This window comes from Tribolium castaneum, chromosome 4, assembly GCF_031307605.1.
Source record: "Tribolium castaneum strain GA2 chromosome 4, icTriCast1.1, whole genome shotgun sequence".
Lineage (NCBI taxonomy): Eukaryota > Metazoa > Arthropoda > Insecta > Coleoptera > Tenebrionidae > Tribolium > Tribolium castaneum.
In genome coordinates this window covers 2,846,506-2,865,859 of record NC_087397.1, presented here as the reverse complement: position 1 = coordinate 2,865,859, position 19,354 = coordinate 2,846,506, and the positions used below count along the sequence as shown (strand labels likewise).

The following is a 19,354-nucleotide window of genomic DNA, read 5'->3' as shown; positions in this document are numbered from 1 at the left end:
AAAGTTCCCACAAATAAAACAACCAGTTCTGTTTTACAATTTTATTAATAAAAGGAAATACAATTAATTATGTTTGGGCATGTTTGGCATTATGATGCCTCTTTAGTTTTTGACTTTCCGTGAAAGACTTGCCACAATTGGGAAACTGGCATACATAAGGCCTCTCCCCAGTGTGGCTCCTCAAATGGATGATCAGGTGGTGCCGTTCGAAAAATGTTTTAAAGCATTCGTCACACTTATGTAAGCGCAAACCCTGAAAAGTACACGAAATCATTATTTGCCCATCCTCTGGATGGACCATTCTTGCTGACACAACGGGCAGCGATTATTTTGCTTGACCCACAAAGACATGCAACAATAGTGAAACGAGTGGTTGCACTCCCCCCACACCACCACGCAATCCTGCTTCCCGTACGAGTCTTTTTTGCTCTCAGCTTGGCACCGCAAACACGCGTCCATCACTTGCACGCGACAAATCGCACAAGTGTCGCATTCCACGTCCCAGCTCCACATTGCAACAGCGTTCCATTTTTTCAAAGTGAACATTTTCTCGCTCTTGGCTCCCTCGCCGTCGAGGCGCTCGGTGTTCTCGTTCTCGTCGGCAATAGAACTCGACATGGTGGCAGTTATCAACCAAGGGCGTTATTTATTATCCTAATTGTAACCTCAATATTTGCGATGACGTTTGACGCGTTAGTAACAGTGCCACCAACAAGAACACGCTAAATTACAAAAATACCCACCTGATGGTACCTTTGGTGCTTCAGGAGCTCTTTTTTGGTATAGAACGCCGAAGGGCAGGACTGGCACTTGAATTCCTTGATTCCTGTGTGAATTCTTTCGTGCCTCTGCAAACTGCACTTTGAAGCAAATGCTCTGGAACACTGCGAGCAGTAAAATCTGACTCCTTCATGATGCTTTTTTTCATGTGCCCTCAGATTACTTCGCACAGAAAACCCAAGATTACAGAGCTTACACACGTAACCTTTCACTTCCAGGTGTATTTTTTCGTGGCAGGTTAATGAATTTTTTGTGATGAAGCCTTTGCCTGTAATAATTTTTTACTTGTGGGGCGTTAATAGAAATAATTGTTACCACAAGTTACACACAAAAACGAGCGTTTCCCCTGATGTTTGAGCTCATGCGTTTTTAATGTGTAGGCGGAACTGAGGATTTTTTTACAATTCTTCCAACTACAAACGAATTTGGCTTTTTTAAACGCCTCCAAATCCTCTGTTTCTATTTTATTTTCAAAACTATCATGTTGCGAATTTTCTTCTTCTGTGAAACAGTTGTGAGACCCATACTCCTCCAAGTTACAAAACTTGTTATCACATTTCGGACACGAAACTTCTGCTTTAATTTCCTCCTGACTAACACTTATCTGGTGTGAATTTAAATGATTCTTAAATAAATCATGATCACTGAACTCCCCTGGACATTGTTCACACTTGAAGATTTCTTCTTTAGTGTCCTTACTTTTGGCTTCGCAATTTTTTAAAATCCTTCTGAAACACTGATCCACTTTGCGAATGTGTTGCTTGTAAAGCGAAAAACATTTTATGGTTTTTTTGCACTCCTCACACACAGAACGCGGCAAAAGCTCCATAGATTTATCATTTACCTACAAAAAAGTTCTTTAATAAATTACAAATTGGGCAAGTTTTTTTCACCTTCACTTTTGTGCATTCGTAAATTTCTTTTACTAATTTTTTGTCTGTTTTTATGTCGTGTTGGCCGGGCTTTGTGTGACACAATCGGCAGTTTTTCAGCCTTATTTGTTCGAATAAAACCATTTTCGTTTTTGTTGGTAAACCGTACCCTAACCTTACTTTTTTTTAATATACAGTATGTCCCAGAAAAGTTGAGGTGGAAGGATTAAATCGAATTCTATTTATATTATTTATTTGAATATAATAGTTACTGGTAAATAATATGCACATAAAAATAAAATACACTGACTGTACATCATAATAATACAGAACAGCATGATAGTGGCAAACGTTAGTAAAGAACTAAAAGACGATAAAAATCTTATCACACTGTCCTAATAAACTTAAGTTAGATGGAATTTGTATGTACACCTTAGAATACAGCTGATAAAAATTTCAGTATTTAAATAACATGGACTATAATAGTATTTATACATCAGACTGGAGTAGTGCAAGCGTAAACAAAAAACAATCCCAATACAATCTATTATGTTAAATAATAATTAATCAGTATTTATTGTTAGATAATACCTCAATACAAAGAAAACTTACTTACGAACATGATATAACAATCTTTTGAACTATTAGTACAATCTAACTTAATTATTTCACAAAATAACAAGTGTAACCTGTCAGTCTGGTTTTAATAAATGCACACAATTTTAAATCCTCAATCACCTCTAATCTTAATTTAATAAAAAGGATCGACGTAAAACTAGTCTAGTTTTAGCAAGCAAGCTAACAATAGTTTATTTGTTTTCAGTAAACAACCTGAAAAAAATTCTCCCTTTCGAAATTTCCAAATTTAAGTAGCTTATCAGGTCACCTCAATCTCTCTAGTAAAAGAAACAAAACGAAAAAAATGTTTCATACGATTTTCTTAATTATTCAGTCTGTGTAATAAGTATATACACGAGTTAGGGTAATCAATGCTCGCTCTGGATCTGCAGAGGCACATTTTGGAGTATACTGTTTCCTAAAGCGTTCTATCCCTCCGAAACCGACGATAAACTGCTCCTAGTCGACCCCATCCCGATCTTGCAACTCTCCTGGCTCAGATCGGGCAAATCTGGAGGCAAAGCCAGAGGAGTACTGATCGGCCCATAAACCCTTTCCTGTTCTTCCAACTGCTGGGCAAACGCCTCTTCCAATTTCTAAACAATTACACAATTTACGACACAAAAACGAGGAGACAACGGGTGTTAGTTAGTACAAGCAAGCAAACGAAAACACAATCTAAACAGCAGAATCATCATCGGGATTCGAAGGAAGGAAAACACTGGCTCTGCTACTACTACCGCCACCGTGGGTCCAAGACCGCACCCGCCCCCAAGTGGGTGGCGAGTCCCTAAATGTGGGAGTGTTAGGTGTAGTTAGTGGGAATTGAATATCCTGATCGGTTGATGACGATGTGCTTAGTCCGGTTACATGCAACTTTGGTAAGTATTTGACGAAATCCGACGTTACCAACTCTGTGTGCATCTCCTCCTCGAGTTTCTATAAAGCGTGCATTGGTATTAGTGTGCATGCAGACAATCTTGCAGAAGAAAAAACAATAGCGCGCTGGTGTCTTACCTGTTTTCGCGGTTTGAGTTGAGCTTTCCATTCTTTTAGTTCGCGACTGAATGCTTCTTCGCGTTGCTTTAGTTTCATCGTTTCGTGTTCGAGGAGCATTTTACGCTTTTCGTTCTGGAGTTGTTCGAGCTCTTTGATGGTGGCGTCGCTCATTGCGCGGAGCTCTTCGAGTTGGCGCTGGTGTTTCAGCTCGAAGCGTTGCTGCTCGGCCTGGTAGCGCTTTTTCTCCTTCTCTTGGAACTGAGAATTTTTTTGTATAATCATTATTTTTAACAACTTTCACATAATAATGGTTTTAATGGTTAAAAAATGTGTTAAATCATCGAAACAAACAAAAATAATAAAATTTTTGACTTCAGTTTTTACGCGGAAACGTTTTCAAAAAAAAAAATAACAAACCTCTTTAAACTTATTCTTCTCTGCTTCCGGATCGTTCGTCCCGGAAATTGATATCCTCATCGACTCCCTGAACATCAGCTCTCTCGCCTTCATCTCCGTCCTGATCCTCTTCGGCAGCGACCTTTTTTCCGCCGCTTGTTTCTTTAACAACTCCTCTTCCTTCCTCGCCGCCCGTCTCTTAATCTGCTCCTTCTCCTTCTCATGCCTCGTCAACATCTGATGCCTTTGCAGAATAAATATCTCCTTAATCTGTCTCTTCATCAACTGATGCTTCTCATGAATCTGCCTCTCTTCGATCTCCCAAAGCGCCGCTTCGCGCGTCCTCGTCAACTGCTGCTTCTGCTGCAAGAACTGCCTTTCCATCAACGCAATTTTCTCACGATGCGAATCGCTCAGCCTTCGCAACGAACTCTCATGATTCTCATTGAGTTTCTCCAAAAACGCCTTCTCGCGCTCGAGATGATCAGCATCCATTTTCTCCTTTCGCAGTTTAAATTCGGCCTTGCGCCGCTCCTTCGGTAACAAATCGATTTCGGCTTTAAGTAATCTCAATTCTTGCTTAAGCCCGTCTCGGAAAATCTTCAACTCGCGTTCTTGCTCCCCTCGAATTTTCTTCGACATAGCTCGGAGTTCGGCATCTTGATGCGCTTCGGCTTTCTCGATTTGCATCCTCTGCTGCCGACTCAACATCTCCAAGTCGTTTTCGTACGTCCGTTCGAGATTCACTCGTTCTTGTTCGAACTTTTTATCCTGCTGTTCCAGCGTTAAATTCTCCTTAAACGCCAAATCCTGGAATTGTTTTTGTTCCTGTTTTTGCAAGTATTTCAATTCGCGCAATTCTTGTTTCCTGTCATTATGCAAATCGGCCAAGTTGTAATTATCTTCGTCGGGACAAATCACTTTGCTGGTAGTCGTGGTAATGACAACGCCATCTATTATAAATTTCCGGGTTCTTTTGCGGGTCTTTCGATTGGCGATTGCTAGAGACGTTCTTTTTGTTTTCTGGGCTTTCTTGCGCAAGATGACACCGTCGTCGTTCTCGTCCAATTCCGACAGTCGGTCGTTCTTCGGTTCTTTGCCGGTGCTTCCCCGACTCTCGTGACTAGCTATTGAGATACTTTCAATGTCCGAATGCTCGATACTTTTGGCCGAAACCGGTCTTCGGTGCGAGTCGTTGCTGCGAACCGATCCACAGTCGCTGTGTGAACGGTCGGACAAAGCCGACTCGTAATTGTCGAACCCTTTGCCGTTTAGCACAACTTGTCCGTTCATTTTTGCCTTAATTTCGTTCGGCGGCGCGTCGAGTGTTATCGAAGTGCCCCGAACTTCATCGCTACTTCCCGTTTTGCACGAGGAAGCGTTCGATAAATCACTCGTCGAACTTCGGAAATTATCACCCGACTTGTCGAGGTATGACGTCGAATCCTTGACTTGGACTTTCTCTTCGTCGATTTTTACAACAGACACGTGACTAGTATCCAAAAGTCGGGAGTTATCGTCGGATACGTCCAGACCCGAATCGTTTATAACATAACTCGAATCGACGATTAAAACCTCGCTTTCGTCTAATTTTTTCGCTTTGAGCGGCCTGTCGCGGAACTCGCTGGGTGGGGGGTATTCCAACGAATCCAAACTCGGGTAACATTCATCGTCTGATGATTCAACGTGTGTTTTATTCGTTTCGTTCGCAACTATCACGACCTCGTTTGTACTATTACTGGGGGAAGTTGAAGATCGCGACACGCATTGAGTATTGTCGATAATAACGGGCGGATGAGTCGTTACTACAGTCACCTGTAATCCGCCAAATGAAACAAACGACAAACGCACCTAAGCCAACTCACCTGACTGATATTCGACGCTAAACTGTTTGAGGGATCGGGAAGATCAGAGTTAATGGTGATAGTGGAAGTGTTTAGTTTGTTTCGTTCAGATTGTGACGAAACCACAACAAAGTTACTAACAGTGTCGTCAGATGTCGCACTGACTGTGACTCCCTCACTCGCTACGTCGCCTTCAGACTGCCGCTTCTTCAATTGTTTTTCTAATACTTCTTTAATATTATCGACGTTGTCTTTGTTTTCTTCGGGTTTTGCGGGTTCGCTACCTGGATGAACTGGACTAGAACTTGGCGGAGTTGCTGGAGGTGTGATGGGCGAAGATGGGGGCGTTGGTAGGTTGGGAATGGCGACAGGTGCAGCCGGGGCTGGAGGTTTCTCAGTCGACGAACTCGCTTGGGGTTGGATGGGAGGTGGGGGCGCTTTACCTTTATCCCGGGAGGTTTTCCTCTGGACTTCGTCTTTCTTCTCCAGCTGACAAATTTTATAAATTTTCTATTTTCGATTGATTGCGAACCACTTACCGGTTTTTTGTCGGCTTGGACATTGCTAGGCGTCGAAGCTGTCAAATCTTTAGCAGTTTCTTCTTCTACATTAATTACGGGAGATTCTAGGTCATTTACTGCAAATTTTCACAATCAATTTTTTGTTTTTATTTAGTCAAAATATCACAGTACCTTTATTGTCAACTTCGCTGCTCTTTACAGAAGTGGAGTCATCTTCTATATCCAGAGGAACATGAGAAGTGCGGTTGTCCTAAAATAATTTTTATTCAATTTTTCGTTTCAAAAACTACGTGTTTCTAACTAAAATCTAAGCGGAAAATAGCAAAAGCCAACTGATTTTCTCACCTGGGCCAACATGCCAGGCGAAGGAGGGCCCGGAGAGCCGCATGCATAACAAACAAGCCGTGATAACATAAATTAGAGGAAGTTTTGGGTTTACGTTTATTATTATCACCTCAAACTACCAAGAGAATAATTGTGACAAATGATTTTTTAACATAAATAGGAGTGGTACATAATTGGAAACTAAAAAAGCTTGCAATTTTTGTATAAAGCTTTAAAACCTAAATTTTAAAACAAAAAACTTTTCAATCGGTCACTGCTCTCGCAGCAATAAAGGCCACTTTATTATATGCAACTGTTTATCTTTAAATAATTTCTTACATAAATATTTGCACCAACTAAATTATTAACTTATTTTAATTTTTTTCCTAACATCCATAGTACGATTCTCGAGTTATTCAACCATCACACAGATTAAAAATTATAAACCATTTTCAAACTCTAGCAAAGACTGCCATGCACAATAGTACAAAAACAAAAATTTTGTTGATTAACTATCTTGTCAAATTATTTTATGTATTAGAGGTCACATTAAAGGTAACATATTTATTTGTTTTTGCTACAAGGAATGTCCTTCCGATTTTTTTATTGATACGCGACAGACATTTCTATTCTCCTAACACCACGTTGTTTGCTCACAAATATTATTTATCCGTTAATGTCCACAGACGTAAAAAAGGTATAGTATGTTTCAAAATCTTGAAAAAAAATCAAAAACCTTCTCAAATAATAGCATCCATTTTTTTTTCTTATTTTGTTGCTTTAATGAGGTTGACAATTACAAAAAAAATATAATTTATAGATTTGAGAGATGGTTGAATATTTGAAAGATGTAAAAAAAATAAAATTCTGTCTAAGATGCACCCGTGTGTAAACTTACCAATTCTCTGATAAAGCTCTTTGTGCTTGCGATGTTTCCTACCCCGCTAAGCATGAAATTATGTACAAAAGCTTAAGAACCGAGTGACAGTTACACCAACAGTGCAACCCGATAACCCCACAATCAGCCCCCATCCTTACCTCGGGATCATCATCTGTCAATTCCTCTTCAACAACCTCCGCCTTGTACTCCAACAACAAATCCCTGATCGGTTTCGAGTCCAGCGTACAATTAATAAACGGATGCTTCAACAACTCGTCACAGGTTGGTCTTTTTTGCGGATCCTTGACCAGACAATTTGACACGAAATCGTTAAACTCCTTCGACCACTTCGACGGTTGTTCCAATTTGGGCGGATCGGATTTTTGGATTTTGAGTAACACCCTCATGGGTGACATTTCGTGGTTGGGTGGCTCCATTTGGGCGAATTCAATGAGAGTTATGCCCATCGACCACACGTCCACTTTGAAATCGTACGGATTGTCGCGGAAAGTCTCACAAAGGACCACTTCGGGGGCCATCCAGTATGGCGTTCCGATGAACGTGTCGTGTTTTTGCATCGTGCTTTTATTTTTAGCGGAGACTCCGAAGTCGGCTGGCGGAACATAATCAGATGTTAATTGCCACCAACAGAGTAAACAATAATAAAGCGCAGACAGGCACTTTTTTCGCAAACTGACAAAAAAACTGCAAATTAAGGAACAAATTTTTCTGAATGAAGTCAAGAACTAGAAGTTTTAACGTTAGTTCTAAAAGATTATTTATAAACCATGTCATTTGCTCAACTAATATTGATTTGGCTATTTATCTTCAGTCTCAGTTTATTCATGATCAAAATGATTAAAGCCCATGAGAGTACAGTGTATTAATAATATGACCACTGATCTCAGTTATAAATACAGATTTTAGGTTTAAAAAAAGGAATTTGACGATTCGTGAGTCCTTTGTTTCGTAATTTGTTCAATGCATTCTTTCAACAAAAAAAAAATACTATCTGCTTAAGCAGGCTTTAACAACAGCCAAGTCTCTAACAATCGCACATTTAGTATTAACCTTTTGTTTACTACCGTTAACACGACTCTCAACTAACATTTTATATTTATTTTTTTATTTTTTACAAATCCAGGCCTTCATTTATTAAAATAGTGTCGCAAAACTGACCTATGACCTTGCTATTTATGTTTCAATTAACCTAATAAATTAACCTACAACAAGTCAATTCAAACTCTAAAAAAAGGAACTGACAAACGCCTTAACTAGTCAATCTTTCATGCCTAAAATAGCAGCATGATGTCGAAATAATTCGATTTTTTCCATTTCAACGACCATATCCTTCTCAGTTTCGGGGTATTACCTTTACTCAATATCCTGTGTTTGAGATTTATACGGAAATAACTTTAGTTTTTATGTTTTTGTAAGAATTTGAAACCTCAACAATTTATTTTTACAATTCATAGAAATTGGCAAATCGTGGTTTAAAACCAAGGTGGATTATTGCCATTTGTGGTGCTTCCGGACCTCCTGTATGTGCAAAAATTGTGATTTTATGTATTCAAGAGAAAGTAATTTTGTAAATATTCCCGTGAATTAATGAATCACGTATTACATATTCAATGATCACGGTGTATTTTTAGCACCTTGTCAATCGCAGGTCGGATGACAAAAAATCGTGTAAATTACAACACGAATCGCTACTATTGATAATTTTTTGCCTATTAAGTTTATAAACCATAAAGCGTTCTTCCTTAGCCACTGTACACAATAATTCGATTCTGTAACCTAACCTTGGCGGTCGCAACACAAAGTAATAAAAATTTATGTTTGAATAAAATTTTGTTTCAGCAAAACGTGCACATATTTGCTTTCGACCTTAGCATCTCCGTTTTCAGGCAAAATAATCTTTGATATAGTTATGATTTTTTCCAAATAACACTTGAATGTTATCAAAATCAATCAATTAAAAGTGATCCATCAAATGTAAATCCCCCGGTTTTTACGTTTCGGCCCGACTTACCCAGCTTGACCCCTCCTTCCATGGTCAGCAGCACATTTCCCGCTTTCAAGTCCCTGTGTATAACGTGGTTTTTGTGCAAGAACTCGAGTCCCTTGCACATGTTTTGGCACACATAAGCAATTTGTAATTCAGTTAGAGGTTTTTCTAATTCAGTCATAATACTATCTAAGGCCCCACCATCACAGTATTCGATTAACATCCAGAGTTGCTGCTCTTTCTGGAAGGCTTCGTGCAACTCGACAATATTTGGATGTTTGCACTCGGTTAAAATATCAATTTCTATCATGAAGTCGGAGAGGTCGTCCTCCCCATCCAGTCGGCACATTTTCGCCGCGGCCAGCTGTCCCGTATGTTTATGCTGGGCTTTGTAGACCTTGCCGTAAGCCCCATCGCCCAGCTCCCCGATCATGTCCCAAAACTCCTCGGGGTCGCACTCCATGCGCACGTTGTTGAACACTTTTTTCTTTTTCGCATCGTTGCCGCCGAAATGAAGCACTTTTTTAATGTTGTTGAAGAAAGACATTTTGGCTTTTAATGTTCACGGATTACGCACAAACACTGCACTCAAGGCGCTGCAAAGGTGTCCGAAAGCGATTTTCTTCTCCTCATTTTTGTTTATTTGCCTGGAACAGAGTTTATTTGCTTTACACTCTTGTAATTTTCATACGTAAATATGTGTACATTGTGGATCATGAGAGGAGATTTATTTGCTGCAAGGACGTGAGTGTCATGTCCGAGGCTGAAAATCGCCGAGTTTTCAGGGTTTTGAGGAAACGAGGATTCACAAATATGTGTTCCATATTTCGCATGATGAATATCCTCATGTTCAGTGAAAGGAAATGTCAGAATAGCAAGTTTATGGCCAACAACCTGTCCAACTATTTACCTCGACTCTAACACATTTTCTACTTACTTTGCTAATCTAAACCAGCTTTAAAAAGGCAAAAACCACCGAAATTTTCATAACATCACTGCAGAAATTCACCACAGATTTATCACATTTGTGTATCTTCATTTTTCACTAAACCGTCAGCCATACCATTTTTTCCCTACAACCCCTACAACCAATCCCCGGCCCCCTTTCAGCACCACGCCTGAAGATGACATCACTGCACGTCAAAGAAAACCAAATTCCCTAAAGCTCCAGCTTCCACCACCGGTAACAGTCCCCCAAAGACAATGCCATTATCACCCCCAACGCCCTTATCCACTAATCCTGACTGCTAATAAAGCCACTACTTCAAATCACCTCAAGTTTTTATTCAATCCAATGAAAGTAATCAACTCCAAATTTAATCAATTTCAAAATTTGAACCCGGCAGCGCTACCAATCGCCAAACAATTGGGAACATCACGTCATATTTCAATAAAAAATAATTTATTGCAAACGTTAATCCCAATTAAACTTGCTTTAAATCAGAAAATTGCTCGTTTCGATTACGGGCAACCTTATTCAAATAAGGTTACAACCATTAATAATTCAGTTAACTTTGAGGTTATCTCCTAACCTCGGGCATTACAGTAACCGCAACCCCCTCGTGACCTTCGAAATTCGTGATGCTTATCACTGGCTATTAGCTCCAAAAATGTCTCAGCCGCCGGCTAGAAACGTATGGAAAGCGGTTTTAACGAATTTCATAAATTCCTTAAGACCCAGACAAATCAGAGGCAATTTGGTTGGAAGTGATTATTTTGGTAACAAATTCTACGAGATCCCTGCCGACCCTTCAATTGGCAAAAGAAAAGCGTCGCGGTGGTTCGAGCCCCCGAAAAAAGATGATTTCCAGCAGGAAATGCCCGCTGAATGGGAGGCCTGGCTCAGGGGGCGCAGGAAAGAGCCTCCGACTGACGACGAAGTGATGAGGAATTATGCGCTGATGCAGACGAAAAAGAAAAATGCCATTGCGGTTGACGCCAAAGGGGGGAAAATGACGCCTATGGAAAAGGGGATGGAGACCTTCCCCAAAAGACCTGAGTTCGAAATGATCCCGGGGCAGAAACAGGACAAGTGATAGTAGGGGTTGTAAATATTGTAGATAATTGAAATAAATGTTGCACTTTAGTTACGCTTTATTTACAATTTAAAAAAGGCAAAGTTACATCTTCCATTGCAAAATGATTTCAAAATGTACAGGTTTTTTAGAAAATTGAATTGATATAAATAAAGTACACAATTTGCACCATAAAACTTTTAAAGTTTAATACTTAACAAGAACAGTTACTCCTACACAGTAGAAAAACAAACATTACTCGTTCCTAAAACTTATCCCGAAAAATCACTATGATCAAACAAAGTTTGGTCGTAAAGTGATGCTTGAACCATTCTTCCGCCAAAGTACCTCCCATTAAGTGCATCTCTGGCCTTTTCCGCTTCTGTAAACAAAAAATCAATCAACTACGCCCCAAAACCTACACTTGTTACCATACCGGGTGTTTCCGTAAACTCTACAAAGATTTTAACCACGACATCGGACGCATCATCCTCTTCCGACTGTTTCTCGTTATAGATAATCACTCTTTCAACCGTCCCAAATTTACTACACTCCTCCTGAATCTCCTCTTGCAACGTCTCATCAACATCCTCCGGCCCTACCATATTCCGCAAAATCACCACTTTGGAATCAACCTTCCGCATCAACTTCTGCATAACAAAATGCCTCGCATTTTGCCCCTTTATACTCATATTCTCCTGCTGTTGCAACGTCTGCGGCTCATTCTGATCCAACAACTTCTTCTGCAACTCCTCCTGCTGCTTCATCTGCGCCTCCTGTGCCCGCTTCAACGCCTCCTCCGAGCTATTCCTCGCAGGCACCGCCGGCTGGGTCAGCGTGGGGGTGACCACCGTCGGAGGGGCAATCACCGGGGGCACCGTCACCACCGGCACAATCGTCGGTTGAATCGTATTATCCGGAAGCACTTGGGGTATTGCCAGCCCTGGGGGCGGTATTACGGCCGGGATGACCGGCGGGGGCGGTGCAGCCGCCACCACCGGTTGACTCAATTTGGAGAAACCCAACGCAGCTGCGTTACTTGCCACCGCGTCCATGGCCTGGATTTTGGCCGTGGCGGCGGCTGCGGCCACCGCCGCCGCCGTGGGCATCACACTGGAACCGGACGAGGGGCCTAAGAGAGCGTTCGGAGGCGTTATGGCGCGGCCAACGCGCAAATACTGGCCCCCAAGGTCGAATAAATTCATGCTTGCGATCGCCTCGTTGGCCGCCTGTGCCGTCTCGTACTCGATAAAACCATAGCCTTTGTGCTTGTGGCCGGAGCTTCCCTGCGCAAGTTTACAGTATATGATGGGACCAAATGCCTCAAATACGCTGCAAACATAAGGGCGTTAGGTGTGTTCCGGACGCAAGTTGGTGATCAAGTCAATTGTGACCAGTGTTGTTGAATAATTAATTACAGTTTTTACATGTGAGGTAATTTTAACATCACTGTCACAATTGCGGTTTAAAAAATCGGGATGTGAGATTGTAGAAGTCGTTTATTGTTTTATACCTTTTGATGTCGTCTTCTGTCAGATCTGGATGTATGGAGGCGACATAAATGCGGTTGTACTGTTTTGCTTCTTCTTGTATTTCGTCAATAACGGCTTGAGCTTGGGGCATGTTACTAGGCCGTCCGACGACTTTAATGTTACGTCCACCTATCATAACGCCGTTCATTTGTTCTAACGCTAATTGAGCTGCTTCTGGTATTTCATATTCAACAAATGCAAATCCTTTGTGTTTTTGTGTGACTGGATCCCACGACATATTGATGGATTTTATTGGTCCAAATGGTAAAAAGGACTGCCTAATTGTATCCTCCTTGAGCTCAAAACTGATGCTTCCAACGTACACCCTAAACCCAGTACCTTGTCACCCAAATGTTCGTCTCATAATGTACATAATTAGTTATAAACACTGGACTTATGAAATGGTTAATTAGATCGAATTTTGATTGTTCTATTTTCGAAATAATTTCCAACGCGAAATTATTTCGAAAATTGCGTGAAATCAATCAGATCTTATCAGCAAAAAAATCACAAGTTGGAGAAATTGACATTCCTCAACAACTTCAACTGAAAAGTGATCATCACCTTGATGGTTACAAGCGAATCATGCATGCTGATGATAGTGAAAATAATTACATTGTTGCTCTTCAATAAAAGTGCAACAATTAATCAACGAAATGAAGATGTGGTGACAACAGAAATGAAGGCAACAATGTAACAATGCTATGGACGATGAAGCGTGCTAACCTGCACATAAGGGCGAGAGCCTGCTGACGCTGGACCTGAGTCCTCTGACTAGCCATTTGCTGCAACAGAGGACAAGTGGCATGTCACAACTAGAAAACGCAAGCTTGGGGGCGAGCTCTCGCCCCCTGAGCGGGCGCGTGCGACAAGCTACGCACTAACCTGCACATTAAAACTAACACTTGATGTCTCTGGAAGGTCTTATTTTTCTGTGAAGCAAAGTCTCATTAGTAAAACCACACACTGCGACAACTAAATCAAAATAAAATCCAAACTGTAACTAAGTCTAGTCCTCAACAGCCTGACCCTTCTGACAATAAAACAACTTCCAGTTAAAAATCTATCCAAAAACCCAACAACAACGCAATCAGAAAACCAACAATTTTATATTTCTGGTTACGTCATTAGCTTGTAATTTTTTCCTCCCTTCAAAGAAATATACCTGTTGTTGATGGGCCAGAGTCTGTTTCATAAGCACCATCCGTATACTCTGTTCCATGGCGTATTTTTTCGCCTTGCTGACCTTGTCGCTCTGGTCTGTGGACAGCTTTGGAAGAGCTCCACCGAGGATCCCCGCAAATGTATTACTCCTAGCTCCTGGTCCTTCATATTCCAAAATTAATAAAAACAAACGAATCAACTAAATTAGTTACCTGTGACAACTTCTCCAATCTGTTTAAGATCATAAGTTAAACTAGCTTTTTGTGATCCATCTAAAACAAAATTCAATGTGAGCAAAATAATTGACAATTTACGAAAATCATGGTCAGGTTGTGTAGATTTGTTCTTACTTTACTTACACTTTTTGTATAATTTTAATTAAGGTTTTGTAATGTAAGTAAATAAATTAGCGTTCAATTACTGAATATTTGTATCTCAATAAACGGTTTTGTTATGATCGTGACTTAAATATTCAATGGAGAAAAAGACTACAATAATCTCGTGTTATTCAGTGCAATGCGCACACATTTTTTGTGATTAGAAAGTTGCAAAAACTGGCAAGGTGTACTACCCTGCCACAAACTGGTATAATTATCTCTTAGAAAAATATGTACATTTTGTCGTTCTTGCACGTAGTTTGCAGTCGGCGGTCAAGTCAAGCCTCTAGTAACGCAACAACTCGAATCTGGTTGCACCTAACTGTATCTGGAAACACAAAGAGAAAATAGATACGTCTAAAACAACCCGATTGTCCTGGCGATAATCAAACGAATGTTGAATGAGTATGTGTTTCGCACAATCAACCGCAAAAACAGCGCCAAAAACTCATACTCAAACACATGTATAAATTCTTTGGTTTTCCTACCATGTAACCGTGTAGGCTACGGTTACAGCATTTCGTTCAACTCCACGTGAGGCTACGTTCTGGCAGATCTCATTTCTGGAACATCTCAAGCAGACATCGCACATTAGTATGGGTGTCCCGTACTTGAGGCTCTATACCTTACTAGTAACAAGATTCAAAGTTAATACTTACTGTCGAGTTTCGGGATCTTCGGCGGCGGGTCCTCGGTCCCGGGGGCCGGAGGCTCGGGCTCGGACTCCTCGGGAGTGCTCATGGGTTCGGGCTGCAAACGCCTGGCTCAAAACACGTCGGGGGCCCTACGCCTTGTTACTCACCGCATTTGTTCCTCCGTTCAATACTAGCCGCTCCTGCTGATACGTAGTCATCATAATTGCACTACCAACCACAATTCAGTCAATAAGACACCGATCTTGCAACGTTTCACCATAAAAATAGAATATTTCTTTAATTCTGGAGGCGCACAAAATGGCGGACACGCTCTATCAATCAATAACCCCGGTCGGTAACACAGAAATCAGCTGTTTTTGTCACAAACATGTCATAAAAAATTTTTTAGATAAATTCAAATTTCTCCCAATTGAATAAGTTTAGGGCACAATGGACGTCACATTATTGGTAGCCTTAGGGTCAGTAATCCTACTATTGATCATAAGCGTGGCGTTATTCTTCAAAAAGTCGGACAAACCTAAGGCAGGTTGGTACGAAAAAGGGGCCGTAGCACCCACCTTTGCCCAACTTTTCACACTTTTGTGCAAGTTTCTATTTCATAAACACGCCTTTAGATGACCGGCCGCGGCCTGGCCCCAACCGTGCCCGCGAAGGCGTCCCCAGGAGAGCCCAGCTGGCCCGCAACCGTGGGGCAAGACTCCGCGCAAATGGTAACATTTAACCCCTTCACTACCCTCTTATATAAATTTTAGCAGCCCCGCAGGAACAGCCCCCGTCCGATGACGAACTCAACCAAAACGAGGGCCAACGCGAGATAGAAGTCCCAGACGGGGCCAAAATCGGGGCTAAAAAGAAGGCGAAGCTCGAAGCCAAAGCCGAGAAAAAAGCGCAACGGGAGGCCGAAGAGCAAAGTCGCGCCGAACGCAAGAAGAAAGAACAGTTAGCCGATGAAGAAAGGAAGAAAGCTGAGGCGAAGCGCGAAGCTGAGGAGAAACGGCGGGAGGAAGAAGAGCGTAAAGCGAAGGAAGAGAAGGAGAGACGCGAGCATGAAGAGTACTTGAAGATGAAGGAGGCCTTCTCGGTTGAGGAGGAGGGTTTTGAGGAAGGGGAGGAAGGCAACGAAATGAATCTATTGCAAGAGTTTGTCGCTTACATTAAAAACAACAAAGTCGTGGTGATTGAGGATTTGGCCGCGCATTTTAAACTGAAGACGCAGGCGGCCATTGACAGGATCAGGGACTTGCAAAAGGATGATATCCTGACGGGGGTTATAGACGACCGGGGGAAATTTATTTACGTGTCTCAGGAGGAGATGGAGGCTGTGGCCAAGTTTATAAGGCAAAGGGGGCGAGTCTCGATTGTGGAACTCGCCGAAAGTAGCAATAAATTGATTAATTTGGCCCCCGTAGGGGCTAGTGCCACCTAAATGTTGTATATTTGTAAAAAAAAATGCGAAATGCGTCTTAATAAATTTATTTCCATAACTTTATTCGCTCATTTCTTCCTCTCCTTCCTCCTCCTCGCTAGTGACGTCCGGTTCGTCGGCTTGCTCCTCACACTTGGGGCAATTACACGCAAAGAGATAATTCTCCATCAGTTCTTTCCGTCTCGAATGCCTCGATCTATGCAAGTTACACTCGTCTAAATAACTGATACAAATTTCCTCCCCTTCCTGAATGTCCCTAACAGCCACCAAAGACAACTTGTTATTGTTGTGAAGGTAAGTGGGTTCGGCGTTCGGGACACAACTGTGGTTGCAGGCGCTTTGCAGCGTAAACAAGGCGACTCCCTCATTATTTAAAAAATTGCCCGAATGTGAGTCCATATCCTCGTACAACTTGTCGATAAATTTATCAAGAACCGCTCTCTCGTCGTCGGAAATGGCCAAGTCGGAGGTGCGAGTGACCCACTGACTTATGGTACTCGTGCCCACGCCCTGACCATTCGTCCCGATGAGCGCAAGCAGCCCCTGGAACCCCGCCGGAGTCAGAAACTGCTCAATCCCCTCGTGAGGAACACACTGAAGGAGCAAACTGTGTAAAAGTGATAACTGATTCGCGAATTTTTCGCCCAGTAATTTATGGGCCAGCTCCGCGTCCTCGTTAACCGTCCGGTGGCAGAACTGGAGGGTTTGCTCAATGGCCAAGTCGCGGTTTGGCGACTGGATTATTCGCGCCAGAAGACGCACAATCAGCATTATAGTGTTGGTTTCAGGCGGATAATGCACATGTCTAGAAAAAATTGTAAACAAAAAACAGATTTAAAGCCACAATTACGCACTTCCACGCCTCGTTGAGTTGCTCGAGAGGGTGGAAATTGTTGCGTTCGGTTGTCTGTAAGCAGAGAATGCGGTGGTATTGGTTGTACGCCGTTGTTTGGCACTCCACGGAACAATAATCAGTCCCGCAAAGGGTGCATGAAGTAAATTTACTTTTATCGGTGGTGCAACATTCGGGGAAGGGTAACTCGAGCTCGGGCTTGCCGGTGAGGCGGCGTGCGTTCTCTTCAGCGGTCTCTAAAGGCCTGATAAAAAATTATAAAATAGAAAAAAGTTCGTTTGGGGCGATAATTACCTCAGACAATGGTCGCATGCTTTGTACTGGTAAGCGGCATTCCAGGAGAACTGGCACGACACCAAGGGCTCCTCTTCGAATATTATTGCACCGCTTTTGAAGCACTTTTTCGAAAATAGGCCTTTACCCTGAAAACGCGTGCGATTTTAGTGGGGTTTGGGCCAAAAACTTTAGGAAAAAATACTTTGGAATTGTCCACAAGGCGAACTTCCACGTCCATTGCGAGTTAATTCCTTCCGGCAAACATGTGTGTTTGTGAAATGTGGGGTTATGTAATTGATTTGTTTTGCCTCTGGTAAAAAATGATAATGAATAATTGCGGCTAATTGTGGCAATGGGTGCAAAAAAAGTGTTTGTAACCGTTGGGACCACGAAATTTGATAAGCTCATTGAGGAGGTGTCCAAGGATGAGGTACTGGAGGTTCTGCATTCGTTAGGGTACACTTTCGTGCAGTTTCAAGTGGGGACAGGCGATTCTAATGAGAGAAAACACCCAAAAATTCATATCAAATACGACCGCTATTTTGAGAACTTTGCTCAAGAAATTGAAAGTTCGGATTTAATTATAAGTCATGCGGGTGCAGGGACGTGTCTTGAGGTCTTAAAGCAACACAAGCCTTTGATAGTTGTGATAAATGAGGATTTGATGGACAACCACCAAATCGAATTGGCCCAGCAACTGGCCAAAGATGGGTATTTGCAATGTTGTACCCCACGTACTCTTAAAGACACTCTCCTGGAGCGAAAGTTTCTACAGTTTAAGCAGTATCCGAATCCTGACCCACGTCTCTTCAGTCGTTATTTAGATAAATGTATGGGTTTTGAAATAAAATAACTACGTGTAAAGAAATGTTTATTAAATTATAAGACTTTATACAAGTTTTTTCGCTTCAAAGAAACTCTTTAGATGCTTCATTTGCCACGCCCCCATTGCTAATAAAACTGCAGTTTGTGTGACAGACCACCACAACACCCTGGAGTTTGTGCTTTCACTGGTTTGGCGGAAGCGCTCTTCTCTGTACTGTAATCAAAAGTTAAACTTCTAACAAAATTAATTACCGCCGTACCCTTTGATAATTCTGTTCTTTCGTGATCTGTTCAACTTGGTCCAGCAACTGCCTCACTCTCAGTTGCAATTCGGACAACTTTTCCTTTTGCACAACCTCCCCATAGTTGACAGCATGCTCCCCAACTTGGATATCCAGATGGACCCTTAACTGGGACCCACTGAACCAAGCCGAGCTGTTTGAATACATGCAAATGACATGCTCGCCCGGCGTATGCGAGGTGAACGAGATTTTTCCCTCAGAGCTGTACACTCGAGACAGGAGGACCTTGTCATCTGGGTCGCGGACCTCCACATGCATGCCGATCCCGGGGGACGACGGCATGAACCCACCGCTTCGAGGGTCATAAAGCTCCACTTTGTAATTGACTGGAACAAGATTTCAGTGAGGGAAAGCTGGGAAAATGGGAATTTGGGGTTACCTATGACGTTTGTTTCGTCGGGGATTTCCTCAATGAAACACTTTCGCTCCGTCTCACCAATGTGGAAATATAAACTGTGGCCGTAGCCGAACAATGTACAAACTAAAAAAAGGCTCAGAAGGGACAAATTCCGCATTTTTATTTATTTTGGTTCTTCTTGGACACGTCACGATTCGGCACCATTCGGATTTTACAGGTGGCGCTTCGTCCCTTCAAATTGGCACAAATTATGGGCAATAACTTGAGAACTAGCCCAAATTGCCCGGTTTTTGTGCCAAATTTCAAGTTCCAAACGTATTTCAATAAC

The 19,354-nt window shown here is 41.9% G+C and overlaps 7 protein-coding genes across 8 annotated transcripts; 3 read left to right on the top strand and 4 right to left on the bottom strand.

Annotated features, from left to right (window-relative positions):
• Positions 1-26: 26 nt before the first annotated feature.
• Roc2 (Regulator of cullins 2) lies at positions 27-730 on the bottom strand. The gene has a single exon (XM_008203404.3). It carries the CDS (start codon positions 616-618, stop codon positions 274-276), a length of 345 nt encoding a protein of 114 aa, XP_008201626.1. The 5' UTR covers positions 619-730; the 3' UTR covers positions 27-273.
• Positions 27-15,274, bottom strand: Slik (Sterile20-like kinase). The gene is made up of 19 exons (XM_064356209.1): positions 15,133-15,274; positions 14,990-15,080; positions 14,166-14,225; positions 13,955-14,115; positions 13,516-13,574; positions 12,771-13,115; positions 11,689-12,589; positions 11,547-11,639; positions 9,267-9,801; positions 7,393-7,847; positions 6,202-6,280; positions 6,049-6,146; positions 5,531-5,998; positions 3,687-5,480; positions 3,288-3,527; positions 1,674-2,866; positions 1,096-1,624; positions 744-1,048; positions 27-253 (listed from the first exon to the last, which is right to left on the bottom strand). The coding sequence occupies exons 1-16, from the start codon at positions 15,184-15,186 to the stop codon at positions 2,699-2,701; spliced, it is 5,601 nt and encodes a 1,866-aa protein (XP_064212279.1). The 5' UTR covers positions 15,187-15,274; the 3' UTR covers positions 27-253; positions 744-1,048; positions 1,096-1,624; positions 1,674-2,698.
• On the top strand, positions 10,585-11,328 carry LOC103315237 (uncharacterized protein). The gene has a single exon (XM_064356348.1). It carries the CDS (start codon positions 10,853-10,855, stop codon positions 11,276-11,278), a length of 426 nt encoding a protein of 141 aa, XP_064212418.1. The 5' UTR covers positions 10,585-10,852; the 3' UTR covers positions 11,279-11,328.
• Positions 15,275-15,283: 9 nt separating the features above from the next.
• Positions 15,284-16,470, top strand: Ddrgk1 (DDRGK domain containing 1). 2 transcript variants are annotated; one of them, XM_008203407.3, is made up of 3 exons: positions 15,284-15,512; positions 15,601-15,696; positions 15,742-16,470. In XM_008203407.3, the coding sequence occupies exons 1-3, from the start codon at positions 15,416-15,418 to the stop codon at positions 16,410-16,412; spliced, it is 864 nt and encodes a 287-aa protein (XP_008201629.1). In that variant the 5' UTR covers positions 15,284-15,415; the 3' UTR covers positions 16,413-16,470. The 2 variants fall into 2 exon arrangements, with proteins under 2 accessions (XP_008201629.1, XP_001814678.1); XM_001814626.4 differs by having other exon boundaries at positions 15,739-16,470.
• Positions 16,444-18,216, bottom strand: Smyd5 (SET and MYND domain containing, class 5). The gene is made up of 4 exons (XM_001814655.4): positions 17,744-18,216; positions 17,560-17,687; positions 17,267-17,509; positions 16,444-17,217 (listed from the first exon to the last, which is right to left on the bottom strand). The coding sequence occupies exons 1-4, from the start codon at positions 17,777-17,779 to the stop codon at positions 16,473-16,475; spliced, it is 1,152 nt and encodes a 383-aa protein (XP_001814707.1). The 5' UTR covers positions 17,780-18,216; the 3' UTR covers positions 16,444-16,472.
• Alg13 (Alg13 UDP-N-acetylglucosaminyltransferase subunit) lies at positions 17,894-18,394 on the top strand. Its single transcript, XM_962292.5, has one exon. The coding sequence runs from the start codon at positions 17,894-17,896 to the stop codon at positions 18,392-18,394; it is 501 nt and encodes a 166-aa protein (XP_967385.1).
• Positions 18,395-18,399: 5 nt separating this feature from the next.
• Positions 18,400-19,273, bottom strand: eca (eclair). The gene is made up of 3 exons (XM_001814705.4): positions 19,048-19,273; positions 18,627-18,994; positions 18,400-18,580 (listed from the first exon to the last, which is right to left on the bottom strand). Exons 1-3 carry the CDS (start codon positions 19,181-19,183, stop codon positions 18,431-18,433), a joined length of 654 nt encoding a protein of 217 aa, XP_001814757.1. The 5' UTR covers positions 19,184-19,273; the 3' UTR covers positions 18,400-18,430.
• Positions 19,274-19,354: the final 81 nt, after the last annotated feature.